Source organism: Falco biarmicus, chromosome 6 (genome assembly GCF_023638135.1).
Source record: "Falco biarmicus isolate bFalBia1 chromosome 6, bFalBia1.pri, whole genome shotgun sequence".
Lineage (NCBI taxonomy): Eukaryota > Metazoa > Chordata > Aves > Falconiformes > Falconidae > Falco > Falco biarmicus.
This window is the reverse complement of record NC_079293.1, coordinates 21097494-21121272: the sequence shown is the minus strand read 5'-3', so window position 1 is coordinate 21121272 and position 23779 is coordinate 21097494. Positions and strand designations below refer to the sequence as shown.

General features: G+C 34.7%; 1 protein-coding gene across 1 annotated transcript in view; it reads right to left on the bottom strand.

Annotated features, from left to right (window-relative positions):
- Window positions 1-23779, bottom strand: part of CSMD1 (CUB and Sushi multiple domains 1) — a 1210323-nt gene that overhangs the window by 216232 nt on the left and 970312 nt on the right. The window contains exons 24-27 of the mRNA XM_056344568.1: window positions 18917-19108; window positions 15535-15661; window positions 11918-12120; window positions 2409-2600 (exon numbers count right to left, since the gene is read on the bottom strand). Coding sequence (XP_056200543.1) covers window positions 2409-2600; window positions 11918-12120; window positions 15535-15661; window positions 18917-19108 — 714 coding nt within the window. The remainder of the gene's footprint in view (window positions 1-2408; window positions 2601-11917; window positions 12121-15534; window positions 15662-18916; window positions 19109-23779) is intronic.

The window sequence follows — 23779 nt, the reverse complement described above, 5'->3', positions numbered from 1 at the left end:
TACTTAATCCTATCTCTATCAAGCTGAAGTGTTTCTTATGTACTGGAACTACTAAGAACTGGGAAAGCTCAGCAGCAGGATGCAGGATGCAGTTTCTTTTGATCATAGATGTAACAAAACCCAGTTTGATTTACTCAGTAAATGTATTACCCACATCAAAAATCAAATACATTTATTTAGTTACCATAAATTGAATGGGTTTTTTAACAGATAAGGAATCCAACTTCCAAAGATGGTAATCATATAGAAATCTAACTGAAAAGTACAGTAGTCAACATGGGCTGCAACTACATTACCAAGCCATGCAGACTGGAACTAGGAACACATTTGTAGCATAAAATAGTTAGTACTAAGGATTTGGAATCTGCATTAAACATTTTAAAGAAGGATTTTTTCAGGCCATTTCTAGTCTGGTCCAATTGACTGAATGCTTACTAGTGGCTGGAGTACATCAGATGCACTCTTAGAACACATCTTGCAGTTTAATTTCATTAAAAAGCTCCAAGAAAATTCAAAATCGTGAACTGAAGTGTGATCAAGAAAATTTACTTGGAACGATGCTCATAACCCCTATTAAAACAATAATGAAAGCATTCCTCTTGTGGTATTTATGAAAACAAAATAAACCCACACCCACACCCCCCATTTATTTGTTTGTTTATGTAAACATTAGGTTATTTATGTATCTGGGGGTTTTTGTGTCTGTGGTTTTGGTATTTTAATCGTTATTTTTGATCAAGGGTGTGGGATTTTTTTTCTTTAGTTTTTCAATTATTTTTGGTTCTGTTCACAAATAATGGTTCCAGGAAATGTTTCACATGTTCCTTATGTGTGCTGATGATTCAGTCTGAGATAACCATTATCAAAGTAACAAAGTACAAATAGAGAACAAACGATTAAACAATTAGGAATGGAAATTGCACAATGTTCAGAGTACTGTTATTAAATACAAATATTTTTTCATTTATAAGTCTGCATACTAAAATAAGGACTTTATGAATTTTTTTGAAATTACATGTAATGGCTTTACAGAACCCTTAAGGTTTCTAATATTGTCATGTCTACAGAAAAGATTACTTCAATCTGCTTTCCCCTTCAAAGTCACCTTGAGTATATGGAAGAATAACAATATGTATATACTTTTTGCCCAAAGACACTCTCTCTTTCTTTCATTCTTTTTTTCCTTCTTTTTTTTTGTTTGTTTGTTTTTTGTTGGGTTTTTTTAGTAGTATGGAGGGATTGTAATTGGTATTCATAGAAAGAGTATGAATGCTCTAGACCTTTTTTAGTTTTTTATTTAAATATTTTAAATTTGTGAATAATATTAGTATGTTTAGTAAACATTTTGATACTGCTATTTATATGTTACACACAAGGTATCCAGAAGACAATGTTCCGATAATATACTGCTCCAATCCTGCTAGGTGATACGGAGTGAAAGACACTATCCTGCATTATCCTGTACACTTCTCCGTATTTTTGAGATATCTGTAAACACTTCAGAGACTGCAGCTGTTTGTGGATTTGCCATTTTGGAAAACATCTTTCCAAAATGGCTTGTAGAACAAAAAAGCATTATGTTTATTTTAGTGCTATTAAAACATACTGTATCTGGTTTTTAGCATCACTAGTATGTCTTAATTATAAATCAATAGGCAGCAAAATCATAAAGATTTAAAAAATCACTACTACGGATAATTTATCATAGATGTTGATTAACTCTAATCTTAGAACTACACCGATGACCTTAAAATACATGTCAGCAAGACTTCTAAGCCTGTAATTATTAGCCTACCAACCAGAACCTCAGAGAAACCTTTATGCTATATAGAACTATGGAACCAAGAATCAAAAATTGTTTCAAAGATAGATCTCCCACCCTCTCCTCATGTTATGGAAACAGATCTCATTTCTTTCAAGAGCACTGTCACTTGGAGCCCCTTCTCTGCATCTGTGTTTCTCAACAAGCATCCTGCTTCAGCAAAAATATCTTTAGTTTCCTAGGGATTGCACAGGATGGTTATTGAATCTGTAAGACAATTCAGATTTATTTTTTTTAATAAATAATGGATTGCAGTTTATGTAAATAAATCACTACATTGAAGACCATTCTGATGAGGCCATTTCAAAAAGATTTTTTTAAATTCAAATCACCTCTACCATTTAAAAATTCTATTAGACTTTGTGAATTTTGAACTTGTATGAAGTTTAAAGAATAGAATAGAGTGAGCAACTGACATCCAAAACTAGTGTTAATTTTAAGAATGAGGCTGGCAGTAACCATAAGTGTGAAATTACCAGGTTCTGTGAAGAGCATCATTTCAGCATAAGCATCATACACCCACCAGTTAAACAAGAAATCTGATCTGTATTAATCTTAAAAAGAGACTAACATTTCATCTTATTACCTATGCACGTAGGAGGATCAGGTTGCCAGAAAAATCGGTTATTCAGTTGCACACATGTAATTTTAGCCTGTCCTTGAAGTTGATACCCAGGGTCACACTGAAAGGTGGTAGTGTCTCCGGGCTCTCTGCTGTCTCCGTATCTAGTGCCATTCTGTGGTGTCCCGGGATCATTACAGGTCGATGCTATAGAAGCTGTAAGGGAATGACAAAATAAAAGCTTTAAGGTGTAGATACTAAAAATCCATAATTAAAAGCACAATATTTTTACATTAGCATTCCAACCAGAGGCACTATTATTAACTCATCAGTTAATATAGGAAGGCATTTTGCTGCATTATTTTTATGAGAATTTGCCCACTGAGATGATGTTGGCTTCCTGCCAGTTTCCTTAGCATAAAATATGGTCTAAGATGAAAAAACCACAATTCTGCCTTTCTTCACTCTGCCTTTTTTTTTTTTTTTTTTTTTTTTTTTTTGCCAGTTAATGCATCAAAAGAGCTAATAACTCCTTTCCTCACTTCAATGTTCTGGTTATAAAACCAAATTTCTTTATGCACTTTGATGCTTTTTGTGCAATAGGGTAAGTATTATAATATAAATAACATTGTTTTATAGTCTGAATATCCTGCAGCATGCAAATGCTATGTCTACCCAACTGGCTGAATCAAATAGCAGTTCTACGTAGCCCTGAAGTTCCCATTTCAGGGGCAAGCAAAACTTTTCTAAGACTACACTCAAACTGACTCTAAGCAAAATATCTCACCTATATTCAGTCTCTTGAGTTTGGATATGTGTTTTGCTTTGTTAAAAAAAAAAAAAAAAAAAAAAAAAAAAGAAAAGCAATATTAAACTGAGCAGAACAAGCAGTATGGTATGACTTAATGGATAGACAAATCTACATCCACTATGGATTTCTGGAAGACGCCAGTCTCTTCTATGGGCTTCAGGTATTCAGTATCCTGAGTTGCAGTAAACACTACAGTCTTCCCAAGGAAAGAAGGTCCCATCTCTGGAGACTACTGTCCCTAAATCACTGAATTGTACTCTGTTTCTTACCCAGTCCAGGCTGCTCCACCCAGATGTATTTTCTGGAGAACCTACCACAATTGTGAGCAAAAGCCAAAGTATGAAGTCACAAACCCAGTGTCACAATCACCATTAATGGATATTGATGTGTATCTGCAAGTCCCTCTACCACTTTCACCATCTTTATTCAACCGAGTTTAATCTTCTTCATTCCAGGCCAAAGGCTTTTTTAAAAAACTGTTACACTACACTCTTCTGCTCATCTCTGGTACTGCAAGGGATAATCCTCAGAAAGTGTGAAACACCATTTTTGTCTTTTATTCTAATATGGACTATGTATACTTTCTCATGTGCTCACACATCAGACAACTGATTAATTCTTCAACTTACTTATAACCACCTTAACTGTATCTGATGCCCCTTCAAGGTGTACATTTGATATGATCAGACCAATGGGAAGCATTCAGAGAAAAGCTGATGTAATTTATTGAAAGCATATACGCCATTGTTAAAACTGTTTTTTATCACTTTGTTGGCTGACGAGCTAGTTATTATTACTTACCATATTGTGCTGTGCCATTCTCCAACACTTTCTGAGAAAGCAGTGACTAAGTCTTTCTGTATTTTAAGCAGTATGCAGCACTTCAAGTGCTTGGGGTTTATGATAGCATTACCAATTACAGGCCAAAAAAGTCTAAGAACATAAAATACTATTTCCTTATGCTTGATAATCACTTTCTATTGTTTTAAATAGAGGTGCACAGTTTCTTCCATACCTCCTATAAATGATGTGCGTTAGTGATAGCAGTCCATCCTCACCGCTCTATTTTTTGGGGGTGGTGGTTTTTTGGGGGTGGTGGGTTTTTTTTCATTTTTTCTATTTTAATCCCAGGAAACATTAATATTTCATTAAAATTATTTCATTAGCTCATTTCAAATAGTACAACCCAAAGGTTTTCATAAGACAAAACAGCTCCATCACTACCACCACTATATGACTTTTGTGACCATAATGTGGAGGTAGTCCATTTTCTGCATTAATAACTGCATCTAGTCCTTCCATCCACACCAAAAGAGTATACGACCGTAAGAAACAGCCAAAGCACCTAAACATTTCCAAAATTGAAACAGTTAACAAGTTGTTCAATTGCAAAACTTTTTTTTTTTCTGTGTTGTAAATCTTAAGGAGACAGAAAGGTTGAAAAAAGACTGAGCAAAATGAGAAACAAACATCTTAGATTGGTAAAATGGTTTTATGCACATTCTAGCAAATGGGTGATTGCTTAGACAAATCACAGAAAGTGTAAAACATGTCTGTATAAGTATTCATGAATTAACACACTACAAACACATGAAGATTTCATTACTAATAATTTTTAACCTTGTTTCCATTCCAAAGTACTATCAACCTTTGGATGGTTCCTGTATCTAAATGAAGTAAAATGCATGGTGGTTTTTAGCAAAGGTGGACTTTTCAACCAGAATTTCTAAGTATCAATACAAGAATTAAAGCAATGGCTGTCACTGCTAATGAACACTGTGTAAGCGCTCCCCAGGCACAACTCTGACAATTTACCTGACATCCCATATTACTGCAGTTTACTAAATGTATACTTGGCCACAGGGCAGGAAAGCATGGTCATGACCTCAAAGTAGTTATTTCTTATTTGACAGACAATAATAGCTGTAAAAAATGGATCACTATAATGCATATCTGTTAAAGAATCATAATTCTTTCAAGTAAATGAGCACAAGCCTATCTCTGTCATTAATTAGTACCTTTTTCCAACAATTCTCTGAATATCTAAATTTTCTCCTTAAAAGGTTATGCCGTATAATACCTCAGCAAACTACATGTTTTTCCCATTTTGACTGCATCACGTTTGCACCAGTTACAAAGGACTGATGCCTTTTAATATTCATTTCACTGTTAATCTCCATATCTTATATATAAAGTTCTAAATTCTAAAAACAATCACAGATGTTTAATAAGCACCAAAATGTTCTTTACACTTTTGTTCTTGCAGCCTCAGAGGTTATTTTATGTATTTGAAACGAACAACCTTTTTATCATGCCAACTACACTTGATCCTAATTAAACAAAACACCAGACATTTAATCACTGATGTGTCATCTAGTAAAGTGAACATTTACAGACACTGTCAACTTTTCAACTTGTCTCCCTTCCAAGTTGTTTCACTTCTCAAGATTCCCAAGAGGTTCTGTAACTGCATGAAAATTACAAGTCTTCTATTGCTTCATTTGGTATTGTGCAAATATCTAAAGGGTATAGCGGTTATATGTTTTAAATAATATAGACATTAAAAAGCACTAGTTCTTCTGTCATCACTCTTTTATAACAGGCTCTTTTCTTCTCATCCCCCAATAATATATAGACGTGCCATTAATATCTAGCTTACGTACCTAGGAGAAAGGCCACGTTCATGCTGTGATATAACATTGCCATATGAAATTCAGAAAAAACCCCACCTGATTAAATCAGAAACTTATACACAAATAAAACGCATATGCTGTAAAGCAGGGAAAGCAGTAAGAACATTTTAGACTCAAGGATGCTAAATCAAACCAAATTCTATAGTTAGACATTTTGGAAATGACTGAGAAAAATTAGATGCCTAAAACGGCATAGCAAAAAGACGAGATTTGAATTCCATTAGGCTGGAGAACTAAATCGCTGCTTCTCAGCTTTTGTACATATGTTCTAAGCAGGAAGCTACATGATACTCAGTGGGTTATAGAGTGACACTATACAGATTTCCCATCTCTTACTGTCTCATCTGCTCAGAGTGGAAAAAGCTTCTATCTACACAAAAGATGAAACTAGAGGTAGGTGCCGGAAGAATGGGTAGCTGGTAAAACCACAGTTTGCTAGGGAGTTTTCAGACCTCCATATGTTGGCAGCCACTGTGTTAAGCCTCTCTATTTTTAATTTAATAATCTTCCAGAATCCCATTTTAGATCATAATTTGGATTTGATCCCCAAATTACATTTTCAACGTTGATTTAAAACTTCACTGAAAATGAACAGGAGACTGGTTTTGAGAGGATGACACTGTACATTTGTGTGTCTGTAGTCTTGTGAGCAATATGTTAGATTTATGCCTAATTTATCTTTCACCTGAAGGAGACTTCTTTATCAGTTTGCTTAGCATGTAATCTATTATAGCTCAAGAAAAAAAACTTGTCACCTTCATCAATATAATTTTCACTATGTCTATAGTAAACAATCATGTAAACCATTTGCTGTAGTGTTATGCAGCAGATACTCTATTTTATTCAATTCCACCCACATGGTTATAAAATGGTAAAGACTTTTCAGAAGCTAGGCTTGTAAATTGCAATCAGTGCATAAGCTTCCCCTGTTTAGTGCATTACGCTTGCATAATAGGTTTGAGAATTATTTTGGCATATCAAAACTGAGACATTGTATGTAGGTTTTTCAGTGATTTCAGAGTAAGAAACATTTCCAAATGTGAAATAACAGTGTTCGCTCTCTAAAAAGTATCTCATGTAATATATGTAAATGTACAGACTAAAAACTGTGCAAAATAGCATCAATCACCTATTTAAATGTCTTGTATTGTCCAAGAAAGTAAAGAAAACCCCAAATGTTAATGCAGCCTCTTTCATTAAGTCTGAAGTACAAAACCTCACAAGCTTAGAGACAGCCATCAAAGTAACCTGCTTAGTTCCACAGGAACCAAATGAAGAACCCTACCCACTATGAAGCTGAGGATATCTTGCCCAGGCTATGGTGATGGATAGGAATGCTACGACACAGCTTCATGAAACTGTGTTATTGTGAGCATGCAATGCAACATTTATAGCATCAAAGAAAGCAAGTGACAAGGCTGAACTGTGAAATGATAAGGTTACAGACTTTATAAGGGAATCCTGTGCTGTGTGGTGTCCTTTATTTTAACTAGGGATGTCTTAATGGATTTAATTTTCTTTGAACTGAAAAACTAGTTAATTAGTAAGACAGATATGTGGTTATGCATGTGTAAATTTCTTTTAAAATATATTTTTGTGCTAACTCCCTTTTATTGATAATTTAATTATGAATCAAACTGCAACAGTTGCATGATGAATCCTAACAAAGAAGATTCTGTCATGGAAATACTTATAGTACTTCAATATAGTAACTCAGGCCATTAGGCAAGTGACTAAAACATATCTCAGCAATAAAAGAACAATTTACAAGACAACAGTACTCTCAAGATAGGTGACATCGTTACTGTAAGAACTGCTGTAAGGAAACAAATGATCAAATACAATTACAAAACTGGACAGAAGCAGGCATCACTGCTTAAACAGATTTGCCAGATTAAACTCAGTGTCATTAGGAGCTATCAAACACAGAACTGCTGATGCTTAAGCTCTTATCAATGGAAGGAAAGTATCAACAGATATGTCAACATCAGACAAAATAATTTCCAAATAACTGTTCTAATAACATGGTCAGTATAAGTTGTTTATTTTTATTACCATAATTGATGACTTGTGTTGTTAAGATAAACATTTAGTCAGGTATCTTTAATTATCATTGCTTAGATCTGCATTTACTTCGAAAGCAAATTTAAAAAATATTGGGAGAGCAAGCAAACAACAGAAAAAACAAAATTGGACTAAACCAACTACACAAATGCCTTCATTTTATATCTTTGCTTTTAATAAAATGAGTGCCTGAAGTTCTAACAAGATAGAAATGTTACAAAGAAATTGAGAAAAAACCCTCTTTACTACTTTATTAACATTTTGCCAGTTGCTTTGTATTAGCTAAAAAAAAACCCAAAACCCAAACAAAACCTTTCTGCTCACATAAAAGCAGAGATAGGTAAATTGTTAATTGAAGTGCATGCTTACATAATACTATGACTAAGAGAAATTAACAATGCCATAGAACCAGATGCCGGCATAGAAAGTCATCATAGATGGGTCTGACTTTAGAAAAGGCAGACATTTCCAAAAATTTCTTTTCCATTATAAGAGGAGTGCAAATAAATCTTTGATGTATTATAGCCTTGAGGAGCCGAATCTACGAAACCAGTTGAAGAACTATGAATTCACCATTCGGTTTAAGAAAAGGATACAATTCTCTTAAGTTACAACATCTGAGAATTTAGTTCAAGAAAAAAGGCTAGGAGCTACTACTGGGTATTGTCAAAATAAGGCTAAGTCTGTAAGAATTATAAGATAACTAGCAACTGCCAGTCCTGTTCCTATCATCTGTCACTTCTATTGGTTTTGTTAAGTATCAAGTAAAAAATTCTATGATGAGATACAAAAAAGCTCTCAATAAAATACACTTCAGGTTAATAAAAGCAATGGATCATCCACTAGCATGGAACCAAATGCTTTCAGAAGTCTAGAGTAGCTGAGGAATAAATATTCAGGGCAAGACTGATCTGCTTCAACATAGGTGGATAGTCTCATTCAAAATGCTCTATAGTATCCAAGGTATCTGCACAGGACTGAAAGATACGACCAAGGACTTATGGGTGTGTGACCTTCTGGAATGGCAGATGGAGGAGACTAGCCAGGATACCTTATGGCATCTCAAAGGAAACTAGACACCTCTGAAAAGACAGGTAAGATTAACTTTACCTGCTCTTAGATGCCCAGAAGTTTGAAATTTAGTGTACGTTAATATATCTAGACCTATAGCTGATAAAAACAAAAAGGCAACTTCAGAGGGAAATCTATCCTACGTACCTTAAACACAACAGAATTAAGCTAGGTTAGAAAATGGTTTTTTTTTTATTATTAACTTAGGCGGAAAGTTTTTGCTGTCAGTAACTTTGTTTCTTTGGAATAAAAAAGCCAAATACCAAATTTGCCTACACCCTTCTTGTGTCCACTTTTTTGGACTGTGACCAGAAAGAGTTGGTTGACATTCCTGGCTTGTATTACATAGTTTAAATGTATTTAACCCCCAGAGTAAAGGTCAATTTTGTACAGTGAACTCCATTTTTTGTCCTTTTATGCACGATTAAATGGTAATTAAGTTTTAATGAAAAGCATTAGACTGATTACAATTAACATAATTACTCTTGTCAGTTCATGTCCTCATGTTCTACATGCTGAGCTGAGTGGGCAAGACAAGGCACCTTTAATAGCGTTGAAACATTTTGTAAGCTTCAGCCACTTGCGTTTTCCCATTAAAAATACCACTAATTACATTTACAATCAACAGCAAGTAATTTGTAGGCGATATTTTCTGATCTGCCTCATACTATCCTTTCACAGCTCCTCCTTTTTAGGCAGATTCAGTAAAGACATTCTAGAGTGCATATAAAGTATATAAAGTAATCAGCGCATTCACAGCACAGTGAAACAAATTCTCCAGCTGAAGGTTAGCACTTTAATGCTTTGTTGTTAAGCTGCTCATTTGACCTGATACTCTGAGAGGTATATCCTTTGTGTGATCCTGTAAGTAGATGTTCATTGACATAAACACTCATCCCAGTTGCATAATCCAATACAGAAGTTGCATGTGGAAGAGGTCCAGGTTACTGAAGACTTTCCAGTCCTCTGCTATTCTGCACCTGAAGGTTATTTCTTGGATCGTAATTAATATTTAAATAAAATGCACTCATTAACAAATGCAACACCTGAAAATCCTTCAGGTGACACAAAGACACCAAACCTGACCAGTTACCTTCATAGAACTTGTAATAAAACACAGACGTCTTCTGCAATTACCAGAAAAAAAGTTTAAGCAACTCAAAACTCTTTTATTCATTGAGTTACAAACTACTACAGCAGTGAAATTTCAATATTCTGTCCAGTTTTGCTATAAACTGGTCTACAGTTTGACCACAAGATGAATACTAAAGCATGCAAATATCCTGACTTAGCCACAGATTAATTAGCTTAAATCCTTTACAGATCAGGGCCACGGTGGTTGCCCGTTACCTCAAGGAGACTAAATAAACTAAGCTCTGATTTTTAGTTCAAATAATTTAACATTTACTTTAGCATATTCCTTGAATAATATTTTTTTCTAACAATTAAAAAAATAATAAAACGCTCCACTTTTCAAGCAGGGTGAATTAAACTTTAGTATCATCTTCCCTTTACTTGCTCTGAGGCATTCAGTTCTGCACCACTAATTCCAATTAATTCCAGTAAGACATACTCTGCAATTACCAGCATGATCACTGAATGCATCCATCAGATATACTAACATGAAAAAATCAGTTCTTCAACCTTAAAGCATTAAATGGTCTCCTATTTACTATAAGTATTGCTGAAGGTCAAAGAATGTGTTGACAAATAACTGCTGAATTATTTCCCTCCTTCCAAAATTGGTGCATAAACTTATAAATATTTTCATATAATACAACATAAAATTGTGTTTGCTAACCCTAACAGAGTAAAAAAACCCCTTCATTTCCACAAATGTACAATTTAACTTTTTTCAAAGAACATGAAAAGCAGTATATTATATAGTACACAGGTTAGGTATTTTAGAAACATTTGTTCTGCTCTTTTTCTTTAATTAATTTTATATAATTTTAACTAGTTATCTTAGGGGTATGAAATACCCTGAGGTTTGGGGGGTACAGCATTTAGAAAAATCAAGCAAAATTAAGTAAATAGGTAAATGTAAAATGTATTATTAGAGACCAGGAACCCCCAAACTCTATTGCCTCATGCAAATAATGACTGAAATCTTATTAGTGCCCTTTACTTCTGAATGACAGCACCTGCAGAAAAGGTTTTCAATAATACTCCTACTTTCCAACATTTTATTAATTCATAAATTTCCTATGTTCCTAAGCAGAAATACACTTACATACATCATATATATATATATGGATGCAACAACTGAGTCAGACAATGATATGGTCTCCCTGCAGACCTGCCCTCAGCTTTTAACATAGAAAAACTCCACATAATCAGTTTTACGATATTGATCACCTGTACAATATCAATCACAGCTCCTTGTATATGGAGAAGCTTTCACTTTAAACCTGTTAATTTCATTAGTCTAATTTTATTCTTCAGTTTCACCATGTACACCAACAGTGGTTAAGGTCACAAAAATGATGCATCAAGTAACCAACACTGTAAGAAAAAAACACCTAAACAACATAAACTATAAACACAAAATAATATACTATTAGTTAGCACTGGGGGGAACATTTAAAACTATCAGTGCAGAAGAAAACATGTATGTACAATCCCATTTTGACTTGTTAAATAATGTTAATTAGATAATAGGCATGTGGTTGCTGTACAAAACATGGAATAAGAAAAACATTCAAAGCAAATCCAAAAACTCTCCCTAGTTGTAGCTGTTTCCATAAATATATAAAATGATTAAAACAATATAGTATATATATTTTTTTTTAAGACTGAGGAAGTTTTAAGATGAGAAACAGTTAATGTGTATAAGAATAATGTATATAAAGTATATATAATTATTGTATTTGAGATGAAAAATATTTACATACTTGAAAACTGAATGGAGAAGCCTGATTTGCTGATGAAGAAATCACTGTCAAATTGTAATGTTAATGAGTTGAAAGTGCTGTGAATATCCTCGGGAAGGGCTGAGCCACTCCATTCTTTCAGAAGTATGCTGCTTTCAATAGGCCCATCCCATACCTTCAAGATGTCATGAGCGACCTCAGTGTCAAAAACAATAAAATGAAGACTGCAAAGAGAAAGTGAAAGCATTGTACATTACTCATTAAACACAATTATACAAAATCCAAGCACTCATTCCCAAACTGTATTTAGGTTTGAGATGCCTTTTAGGACTTAATTAGGGCTGGTGGTCCTGCAGAGTTAGCCATTTTTCCTGCTGGATGAGCTGATCTTGTAAAAGAGATGGATTCTGTTCTATAAATGCCTGAATTACAGAAAGCATCATTACAGGGCATACAGTACTCATTCCATCTATAAATTCACTTGTTTTTATGAGAGGTATTTTAAGAGATATAATTTCATCAAAGATTTCCTCTCTTTATTCAAATGTGGATACCAAGAACACTGATTGGCTTGACTACATGATACCGAAAAAAAGCATTGGCTACTGGGCAGTAGCATACATAGCACAGGAAATTCCATCAGTATGACATTTTCTTTCCTATACAAAACCAGAAAATGTATTGTCCTATCTCTGCATTATGCCAAATTAATAAAATATGCAATTGTATTAGAATAATCTGTATTTATCTCTAGGTGAAGTACTAGATTTAGAAAGTGGTTCAAGAACACTACGTTATTAGTCAAAATAAATGTATTGACTTCAAGTTCTGATCATTTACATTTTTAACATTGAAGAAATCTAATAGGTAAATATCAAAGCTTCTTTTTTTTGTTTCCAATAGTTGTGTGTTGATACTCCATTACTTTTGTCATTAATTGGAAATCATTAATTTAAAAATTGTCATTTAAATGTAAATGATGCATTGAAGTCATCTATGATGGAGTGAATTATTTAGCTTAGTGAAACAGGATTACTAATAAAAATAGGAAAAAAACCTCCCAGTGAAACACTTGCCATTTGCTTATATTGTTTTGCTTGTTTAATTTATAAAGTAATGATTTTCATTGAATTGATCAGTTAAAACTATGGTCTGCATAAGCTGAATAATGAAACAGTTTATTATTTGCTAATTTTTTGCTAAAAAAAAATATAGTATTCTGAGGTAGCACATTTACTGGAAATCACATAATTCTATCCTGTCACTGGAGTATAAAAGTAGTCTCTGTGGCATATCATTAAACAAATTGGTATCAAGAAATTATTTTCAAATTACAGAAATTAAGATTATCTATTTTGATTAGAAGTTAAATGTGTTTTTTTACATTCTTGCTTTCACAGCAACTTCCTGTTTGGAGCAGAATAACTAGCTTGAATACTGAACAGAATTTGCCATTTCAAAGTTTTTGAATCTGTGTGTTACTACAACAAAACTGAGCTGAAAGTCTCTTTAAATATTAGTATTCCTTCCACTTGAGTAATTTAGCTGTAGGTCAACAGCAAAGTGTGACAGTCTTTCTTGTCAGTAAATCAAATTGGTGAGGAAAAACTGTTTTAAAAGTTCTTCTAGTATTACTAATTTCCTCTTGCCTGAGTTCTTGGATCCTTCTATCATCTTTCCATAAATCATTATAGAAATATAAGCTCTAGATTCCATCATTCAGTTCTTGGCATATACCTTTATTCCATGCATTATTCACGAGCTTTGTTTCCCTCATTTTCTGTATTCTCCTAATTTCTTCCCTTTTCTGTTATGCTGCCTACTCTATGTGGAAAGATTTTCTAGTCCTTATCTATTAAGCATTCTCTGAGTCCTGAATGCACTTCTTATTAAATACTCATAATTTTTCACAAATTTGATTATCTTCAACTTCTTCTGAGATGTTGCCGATCTTATTATTCAAATGATTATGGGGGGAAAAGTCTGATATTTATATAATTCAAAATGTTATATATGTTAATAATGATATGATGGAAAAGAGCAGGAATGGAAAATGAAAACAATTCAGAGTTGTATATAAAGCTTTATAGCACTAATCCTCTCTGCTGCTGATAATTGCCAAATCCTAATCGATCAAAGCATTGATGACAAAAAGACAGTTTCTAGTAGCTACACAACAAGGTCCAAGATGTCTGATATCTGAGGGCTCCTGGCAGAGTCAGGAGCTTTATGGCTGCTTGAGGTAATGTATTTAAGAAATAGTGTTGAATAATTATGTTTGATTTCAAGCAAATTATTAGATTGAATTTGCAGTAGGATATAAAAGAATGGCATTACAATGACTGAAGGGAAGAATTTTGATACCACAGTTGACAGCTGTGTTGAGTTTGGCTGAGAGGGAGTGAACTTTCCCAGAGCAGTTCTCACAGTGCTGTGCTTTGTATCAGTAGCTAGGAAGGTGTCTATAACACACCACTGTTTTGGGTAGTGCTGAGCTGTGCTCACACAGCACCAAGGCCTTCTCTTTAACTTTCCCTCCTCACCAGTGGGCTGGGGGTGGGCAAGATCTTGGGAGGGGACATAGCCGGGACAACTGACCCAAACTGACCAAAGGGATAAAACAAAAACTAAAAGAAAGGAAGAGGAAGGGGGGTATTCATTATTCCAACATTTGTCTTTCAGAGCAACCACTTCACACATTGAAATCCTGCTTCTTGGGAAGTGGCTGGATATGGTGTGCTTATGGGAAGCAGATAATCTTTTTTTTTTTTTTTTTTTTTTCTTTGCTTCCACACACGGCCTTTTCTTTTTCTTTTTTTTCTTTATTAAACTGCTTTTATCTTGGTTCATGAAGTTTTTTCCATCTTATTTTCTTCCCATCCCATCCTGCTGAGGAGGGGAGTGACAGAGCAGCTTGATGGGCACCCAGCATCCAGCCAAGGTCAATCCATCACAGTCTCTTTTAGCACCCGATGTGGAGCCTGAGACAATAGCAGTTATATATTAAGTGTGCTATAGCTATAGTAGATATTAAGTGGCAAGCTCCCATGAAGTCACAGAGTTTGTTGCTTTTTTTTGCTGATCTTGGGAACATGTCAATAAAGATAATGGCTTTGTGCTTCACCCTGGCATTGATGGTCTTACTGTGCTGGAAGAACTATCCCATGAAGAGGATGAGGCAACACATCTCCCTTTTTCTGTCTGGGATTGATGAGGATGGTTTTATTATGCAGGTTCCTGAGGTCCTTGTTCACCCTTATGTGAGCTGTTTAATACTACTAATTAACACTGTTAGCATGTTACGTGTTTTGTGGAATCTGGTGTCGTCCTGGTGTAATAGAAGACAAATTTTGAGTGAGGTGATACTGAAATGTGCCCTAAGGCAGCTGTTCCCTCGGTGGCAGGGTGTGTGGAAGGATTTGGGCAGGTTTGTAGGGTTGTTATGATGTCACATAACCTGGGATTTTACACATGAACAGGCAAGTAATCCTGGCCAACTAACATGCCGCCTGACAGAAAGATGCCTTGCATACGTCAATGAAAATGAGCAGTTTGTATAGAAGAGTGTGAGAATGTAAGGCTGAACATAATTTATAAAATACTGAAGTCAACAATAAATATTTAAAGTAAGTATATACCTTATTGTCTTTCCTGGATCTGCTTCGATAATCCAAGTACAATGAAGATTGTTGTCATACGGTACTGGGTAGCCAGGGGACAAAATGCGCCCCGATGTCGCAGCATGAATTTGACCACCACACTCAGCTACAAAATAAGTATTACATTTATTTTTAACAAGACCATAATATTTTGCACTTCCATTTCCTGTCCATTCCACAGCTCTCCATCTTCAAATAGGTAACAGAATGACCTAATATCTCTGAAGCAGTATACATACATACAAATCAGGACATGCACGCGAGTTAAAAATTTACATATAATGATCTCATTCCCATCTTGCTATAAAGCAATAAACCATACTTCTGTGATTATGTTATTTTACTGACAAAAGTAGTTCAATATGCACTGAAATTACAAAAGCACAATTTTAGCATCGACAAGAGAGCAAAAATGCTTCAGAAATATCCCATATGTTTGAATTTTCTAAGTAACACTGAATGCTCAAATTCAGACTTTACAGCATTGCATTCTGTAACTAAAATAGCTTTCTGTGTTGTGCTAATGTCAAAGTACCTTTAGTTTAATGTTTTCAAGTTACTTCTGTGTAACTTCAAGTTTAACTACATCAAAATGCAGTTAGGTATTGCCTAGTAATTTCCTTTAGTATTTAAAAAATTAAATGCCATATGCCCACAAAGTGAGAAAGTAAATGAAAAAAATGACTAGGTGTAGGCTATGTGGAATATGTCTATGTATGGGCTTGACATTTTTTATGAATGAGATTGAAATGATTGTAAAGACAAGATGAATGTAAATGTCACTGGAGAGAACAGCAAATATCAAATGTTGACCTAAAACACAACAAGAAAAAAAAATAAAAGGTCTCCACAAACAGGAGGATATTAAGAAAATGTGTCTAAGAAAGAAAGTGATGTTTGAAAGTTCATGACAACTTAAGGAAAAGGAAGGAAAAGAAAGCAGTCAAATCACAGTAAAACTGTGATAGCATAAGATAAAACTAAAGAAGGAAAATATTATATAAATAACACTGGATGGAAGAAAAAAGGAAGAGCATAAAATGATCTGCAGACGCTTTAACTGGGTTTTCAGGGATCTTCATGACAAGTTTTCCTGTGCACAGAACAGTAGAAAAAAAACAACAATTTAATGAAGGTAACAGACTGTGAAAGGCTGTTTAGAAAGATTCACCTTTAGAAGACTTTCAGAGAGAATAGTGAACATTTGACTTCTTGGGGAGCTAATTAATGTTTCATAAGAGTTTAAAATTGAGAAATGGGAAGAGGGGTTTTATACAAAACTGATGTGATCCCCAAATTTCAGTTTAAATATAGGAACATGGACAGCAAATAAAAAGATATGTAAAGATAATAAAGCTACATAGGAAGATAGCTTTATGGTTGAACAGACAGAAAGCAAGGACAAAATCTGTCTCAGATTACTAAAAGAAAATTGACTATTCTATTGATATCAGGACATAATTTCACTTAGAGATGAAGTGAGATCCTCAAGAAATAAGAGATTTTGGTACAAGTGATTCTAAAAGTTTAGCAACAAAATACAAAACCCAAACCTAGTAATGCAAGGTACAACATCAATTATATAAAAAATGAAAAAGTAACAATCTTGAGTGGACTGTAGATGCTTAAAAGTATACTGTTATCAAGAAAACTGGAAATACACAATAAAAAGTGGAGATACACAATGGAGGGAGCATTATATAGCAGTGATGCAGAAAATAAAATCAGCCTCCAAAATATACATATTGGTAAAAAATATTTTGTAGAACGGTTATGAAAGAAGTTCTACAGGAGCTAAGATGGGAATCTTACTTAGATTCATTTGATCCTGGTTTCCCTATCTTCCTCCAGGTCAGACTGGAATATACATTCTTTTATTTTTTCTTAATACTGTATGATTGAGATGTTAACACCCCACATACAGAGGACAAATCATCATACTAAGAAAAGGAAGTAGGTAGAGGGATGGATTTATTCACCTAATAAACTTGAAACCCACAAGTATTTTAGAATTGATTCAAATACTTAATTGGTAGTGAACACAGGCACAAGAAAATATTACAGAAAATGACCTTAGAGTAATGACTTCATTTAAATTAAATGGGGAGACAGGCAAAGGTAGGACTAATTATAGCTTTTCTCTGCAAAAGGGCAAACTTAGAGGAAAAGGAAGGTGGTCGATTAAACTGAAGAGCTTAAGGACTTGAATGTATAAAGAATCTCAAAAAGTCTTTAAATCAAAACTGGAAAGAGTTGTTTTGACCTGTCAGATACATACAAGAAAACTTATAATTCTAGAATCAAGGGGGGGAAATAACACCTCTACTAAAGACTAAGCAGAAACACTGTTCACTGATGTTTTTCTGGCACTTACCCTCTCTGGGTAAAGTGAATTTTGAAAGGAAGGGAACTTGCTCCTTTGTAGACTGCAGGTCTGTGAATGTGTTCAGCAGATAGCAGCTCCTGGAATGGAGAATGTAGCACCCAATATAGGAGAGAGGCAACAAGCAAGGATTCTGCAGGTCAGGTGAGTGCTCAAAGCAGTTGGTGGCCTGCCTGCAGCAGGCAGCAGAGGCAAAAACTAAGCATCAGAGGGCACACAGAAAGAAAGGCTTTCCCAAGGAGTCATGGGAAGTCCATGTGAAACTTGAACTCAGGAAGTCCCTGGTAACTGCTGGACTGGAAAGCAAAATGGAAGGAGAGAAACTGCCTAGCAAAGGTACAAAGTCAATAGCTATCCTAGTTTTCAGTTATTTTATGCATCTCACCTAGTACTTCTTTATTTAATATTTATGTTGTCTGTAATGACACACAGTTTAAGACACTTGAAGACATGATATTCAAAGAAAAAATCTACTCAATGCTCTGACAGATGGGGTATCCTAGCATGGCAACAATGACTAAAGAGCACTCAGATAAAACAATCCACCAATGTGGGATAAAAATTAGAAAGTAGCTTCATAGGAATGAGATGCTGAAATAATCTGATGAAAACAGATACGGTAAAAAAGATCATTACTGGCTTTATGATGGGGGTGGCTTAGCCTGTGAAGTGTTTAGATAATACCACTGCCTGTGATAGCATGGCAGACTCGATGACCCAGGATATCATCAGAACCAAAACAGTAGTCTTTTACCAAAGGCTGCCCTATAGATAGAAGCGTTTCCCAGCAGTTTTGTAGCCATTAATAGCCAGCCATATATTTCAGAGAAGGTATACTTGGATGCCCACATTATATCTTTACTTGAAATTTAAACTACGTTTACACCATTATCATCTCATAAAGTATAGAAATACAATTTCTTTCTTTTACCCTTGAAACACCAGAATGAAATCTTTCACTGTCACAATCCATATTACCTATGCAAGTAGGCAAAGGTTTGTCCCAAACTCTCCGATCTCCACTTAAGCAGGTCATAATACTACTACCATGCATTGTATAGCCAGGATTACAGCTGTATAAAATGACAGTGTCTATAAAATGTCCTTCATCTCGGATCTTGTAGCCATAATTTGGTATGCCAGGATCTTCACATTTCACTAGGTCAAAACCTGTGAATAGAAATGGGAAGAGAAAAGAAGAAATAAAGACACAGAGATATAAAATATCAAACAAAATATAATGTCAATGAATCTTATATTGATGCAAATTATGTTCTTATGATTCAATTAGATTAAATATATCCACAGTGAACAAACATAAATTATATATAATTTGGGTAAATCAGAAACTGGAGCACCAACAACTAATTATTCATTTGATACTTGATTATAGTATTAGTTTATTGAAAAAAGCTTAATATCTACACTATCCTAAAAGAGATTAGTGAGCTATTTATTAATTTATACCACTTCTATTATTTTTTATCCAAAGAAGAGGAAGTATCAAGCCTGCACTTAGCACTAAATGGCAGCTTCATCTCCTCATCTAATCTCTATAACGAAGCCAGCAGAGCATAGTGGCAACTAAGGAAGAACATGCAAAGGTTGTTCTATCCATCTTAGTGTCAAGATAGCATGGTTTCAGTTTCTTCTCTGCCGAAAAGAAGACATATCCCTACACTGATTTTCAAATAGCATTCCCCTTTTTGGCCTATTAACATGCTGAATGGGATAAGCAGTTACCTCTGTGCTCCTTGGAATGAGCAGTTCTACTCTAAGCAGCTCCTCTCCTCTCTGCATTTTCTCCATATAGCATTGCTAGAATGTAAAGATGCATTCTAAATCTCTCCTTTTGCCTTGAGGTCCAGTTCTTGGAGCAATATAAAGAGTGGTTCTAAATTCATCTTTCTCAACTCTATATTCTTTTTCTTTGTGTATTCTTCCTTTATTACAGTCATGTCCACAGCCCAAGGAAGTAATTCTGACTTCACAAATGGTTTCCATTTGCTGTCCTTATTTTGCTGAACAGTTTCATTAAGTGGTTCTGAATCAGGCTGCTGGTCTTCTGTTCAGTTTGCTGTTTTCGGCTCATTCTCTACAGGAGGTTGCCCACAGAAGCTGTGGCTGCCCCATCTCTGGAAGTGTTCAAGGCCAGGTTGGATGGTGCTTTGAGCAACCTGGTCTAGTGGAATATGTCCCTGCTCATGGCAGGGGGCTTTGAACTACCTGATCTTTAAGATCCCTTCTAACTCAAAACCATTCTATGATTCTATGAGGTCATTCGCTAATTAGGAGACAGTCAGACATATCTATGATAAATAACATACTCATACACAACGTGTCATTACTTCACAACTGCACAAACTAGAGTTGGTATCATATTTTTCTTATTTCCTTTCTTCTGGTGCGGAGGTCAACCTCAGCTGAAGAAATGGCAAGGAGTCTAATACCTTGCTTTTCTTCCTGTACAGACGCTAAAGCTGTCTATCACCTGAGTCCTCTGAAAACACAAACCACTTTTTTTTCCTTTGATCATAAATTAGGAACAAATTTTGGGAATTACCTGCTATAACTCAGGGTTCTGAAAATTAGAAGGCTAAATCTGAACTAGTCAGCTTAGGCTACTTTCCTACTCAGTCCAGAAATACAAATCTCCAGAAAACTAACTATTTAGATAGGTGGTCAGATCAGTCAGTTCAATCAGTTTCTGGAAACACTTATTTTCTACCTTTACTGTAAACTGAGCCTAGGCTCTTTCTTTATATAATAGGCTATAGTGGCTCAGAATTCTAAGTATTTAGACTTAGGGAAAGGGAAGCCCACCCAGAAAAATATAATGCTATTTAATCACATAGACACTGCATCTCTTTCTGTCCTAATATCATAAGAAACATGAAGCCCCAAAGCCAGTGAGAATGCTCTGACCACAGCCATGCATTGTTAAACTCAATTACCCTTCAAAAGAGCATGGCTGTCAACCCACCACTTCCTGGGAATTTAGCATACACTGTTCTACAACATTACGCTTGAGATTGTTTGGGAGAGTACTAGACTACCCAAGGTAGAAGCATGCCAGCATTTACCCTAACATTACAGCAGTCTAGATGATCACTTTCCCACACTCTTGTCCTGACAATGTTTTGTTTATTAACAGTTGCAGCTTATGTGTCAGAAGGAGTATCTATAATCACATAATGTACAAATGGATTATAGAGATTTATCATTACTCCCTTGCTAAAAGATTGTTCCCATTTGAATATTTGCACATCCCTGCAACTTCACTTTGTTGACAAAAAAGAAACAAGCAAACATACTCAGTTTCCAGACAAAAGGGATAGGATTCATTTTAACTAGCTCTCATATATAAACAGCCATATCTAAACCTGTTGTCTTTTAGAGTTAATAGTAATTTATGGGCCATGATTAATCTCATCTTAAAGTAGATATCTAAAATAGATTGGTGTAATTATGCAAATCTAAAAAGGTCCATTTCTCTTCACTCACTATAAAAAAAGCCAAGATGATTAGGTCATTCACATGAGCTGAACATCACAAGAAATAGCTATATTTAATTTTATTACAAATACAAAGACATTTATTTGGAAACCTGAAAATGTAAGTTGTTTAATAGATAAGTGAACATACTTTATTACTGATTTGACAGCATGAGCCAGTGTAACACTATTTCTCTGCCACCGGCTTTTAGATAATTTCCCATCCTTCAGTAGGTGCAACATTTGGTTAGCACTGGCAATGGCATGTGATTGACAGATGAAACTCTTCTGATTAAAGAATCTACTTGTGTGTGGTGAAATAAACTTTCCATAACACTGACATATAGTTACAAAGCTACATAAGAGATTGATTTTCCAAGAAAAGGTTGTCAGGGAGAGGTAGACCAACAGATAAAACTGGGTGAAATGAAACAAACTTTTGGACAAACAAGCCCTTCTAATGTGCTATAGAGCCATTTTCAATACAGAAGATGTCAAGACTGGGATAAAATTATCATTCTGACTGGCTGCCATTTCATGTATTCCACTTAGCATGCAGTTTCGCACAAGTTTGTGAATATGTATCTAATGCAATGCCAGAGAATCTTACTTATTTTCCTTTCTTTTTTGCAGTGCCGCTTCTGTGGGATGATGTCTATAAAAGGCACAAATCTCCTCATTCATCAAAATTAAAGCTTCCTGAATGGTGCAAAACCAAGATTAGTGTGTTTATCTTTTTACAATCTGTTTGCACAGTATACATGGCACATATACTATTCCATTTTCTCCTCATCTGCAATGATGATCCCTGAGGACTCTTGACATCACTGACATGAACAGAGATCCTGCCAGAAGCTTTAGAAGTTTGACAGAAGCCTACCACAGCCTGCCTGCACTTTCTAGTCTTCTTTTGAAATAGAAGTGAGTAGCACAGAACTTTCTGCCTTTCCTTTAGCTTATTAATAGTTCACATAGTTATTCTAAGTCACTTATACCTTCAAGTACCCACTAACATAGGGGGTTTCCACCTTTTATGATTTGTGGACTGCTAGAAGTTCTCAAAAGTGAGTTACAGTACTATAAAAGTCTATCACTATTGAAAATAAGCTTGCTTTTCATTACATTTGCAGACTCTATGGCAGAAGTCCATGAGGTCCCACAGATCAGAGACCAAAATTCACTTTACTACTGCATTAGAATACTATAATTGAATTAAATATAATCTAATATAAAAATATGAAATTCATCATTAAAAGAAATGATCTTGATATTAACATAAAAAACTTACTGGGGCTCTTATTGAAAGAATTTCTTCTAAACCCAATTTTCTGAAGACAGAAATTAATTCAAAATGTAGATTGAGATTTGGCATTTAGGAAGAGCCAACAAATAAGAATTGTTGGGTTTTGTTTATCTTAAGCCTAAAATCTCCAACCTGTAAAATTATTTACTATCCCTTGGCATTATTTTGACTAACATGGTTTTGAAATTACTTCTGTTACATTGCTAAAATATGTAGTATGTATATATCATAGCATCCAAATGTTAGACTATATTGATTTCCATTACAAAAAGCTGTGTAGTTGTGTGTATGTTTATAAAGAAATAAAATACTAAGAATAAATAAATAAATCAATACATAAAGTTTAACTAGAACTGCATTATCACATAAAATTCAATTACTATTGCAATAACAGGAGAATAAATTAGTTAACTACTTACTGGCTCTTCCTCTCCTCCACCTCAGACTGGTCTAGATAATCACATGAAATGTAATGATTTTGTCCATTTACTCTTCTAACATGAATACCATAAATGTAGACAAAGTGTCTCTAAATCTAGCATATTTTTACAGTTCTTGAGCCATCATTCTCCAAATGTGGAAAGACTTTTTCACCTGTCAATAGCACTATCCCAAAGTGAATTGCCTGCTTCAAGACTGTCATACTCCACAAATACTCACTGAACTGTTTTTCTGTATCTGTAAAGGGCAAAAGTCCTCTGCAAATTAGAAGTAGGAAAAATAAGCTTTAGTAAAGACACTGTCTGAATACACAGCAATAGATATAGGAATTCCTCAGCCTGTGCGTGTCAGAGGACAAGAAGTCCCTTACAGAAATATATTGCTTTCTAAAATCTTATTTTTGAGACTCTGTGGGAGAATTTATATCAATAGAGGAGTTAAGATTTTCTGTCAGTCTATTCTAAACTCAAATCTAATCAAATATTTATTTTGGTTAAAGTGTTAGATAAGCTGCTTGTAAAGAACATAACCACTCACTGTCTTGGGTATCAGAATTCAATGTTCTATTGCACACACAATACAGAAAAAAATAACATGCTAGTA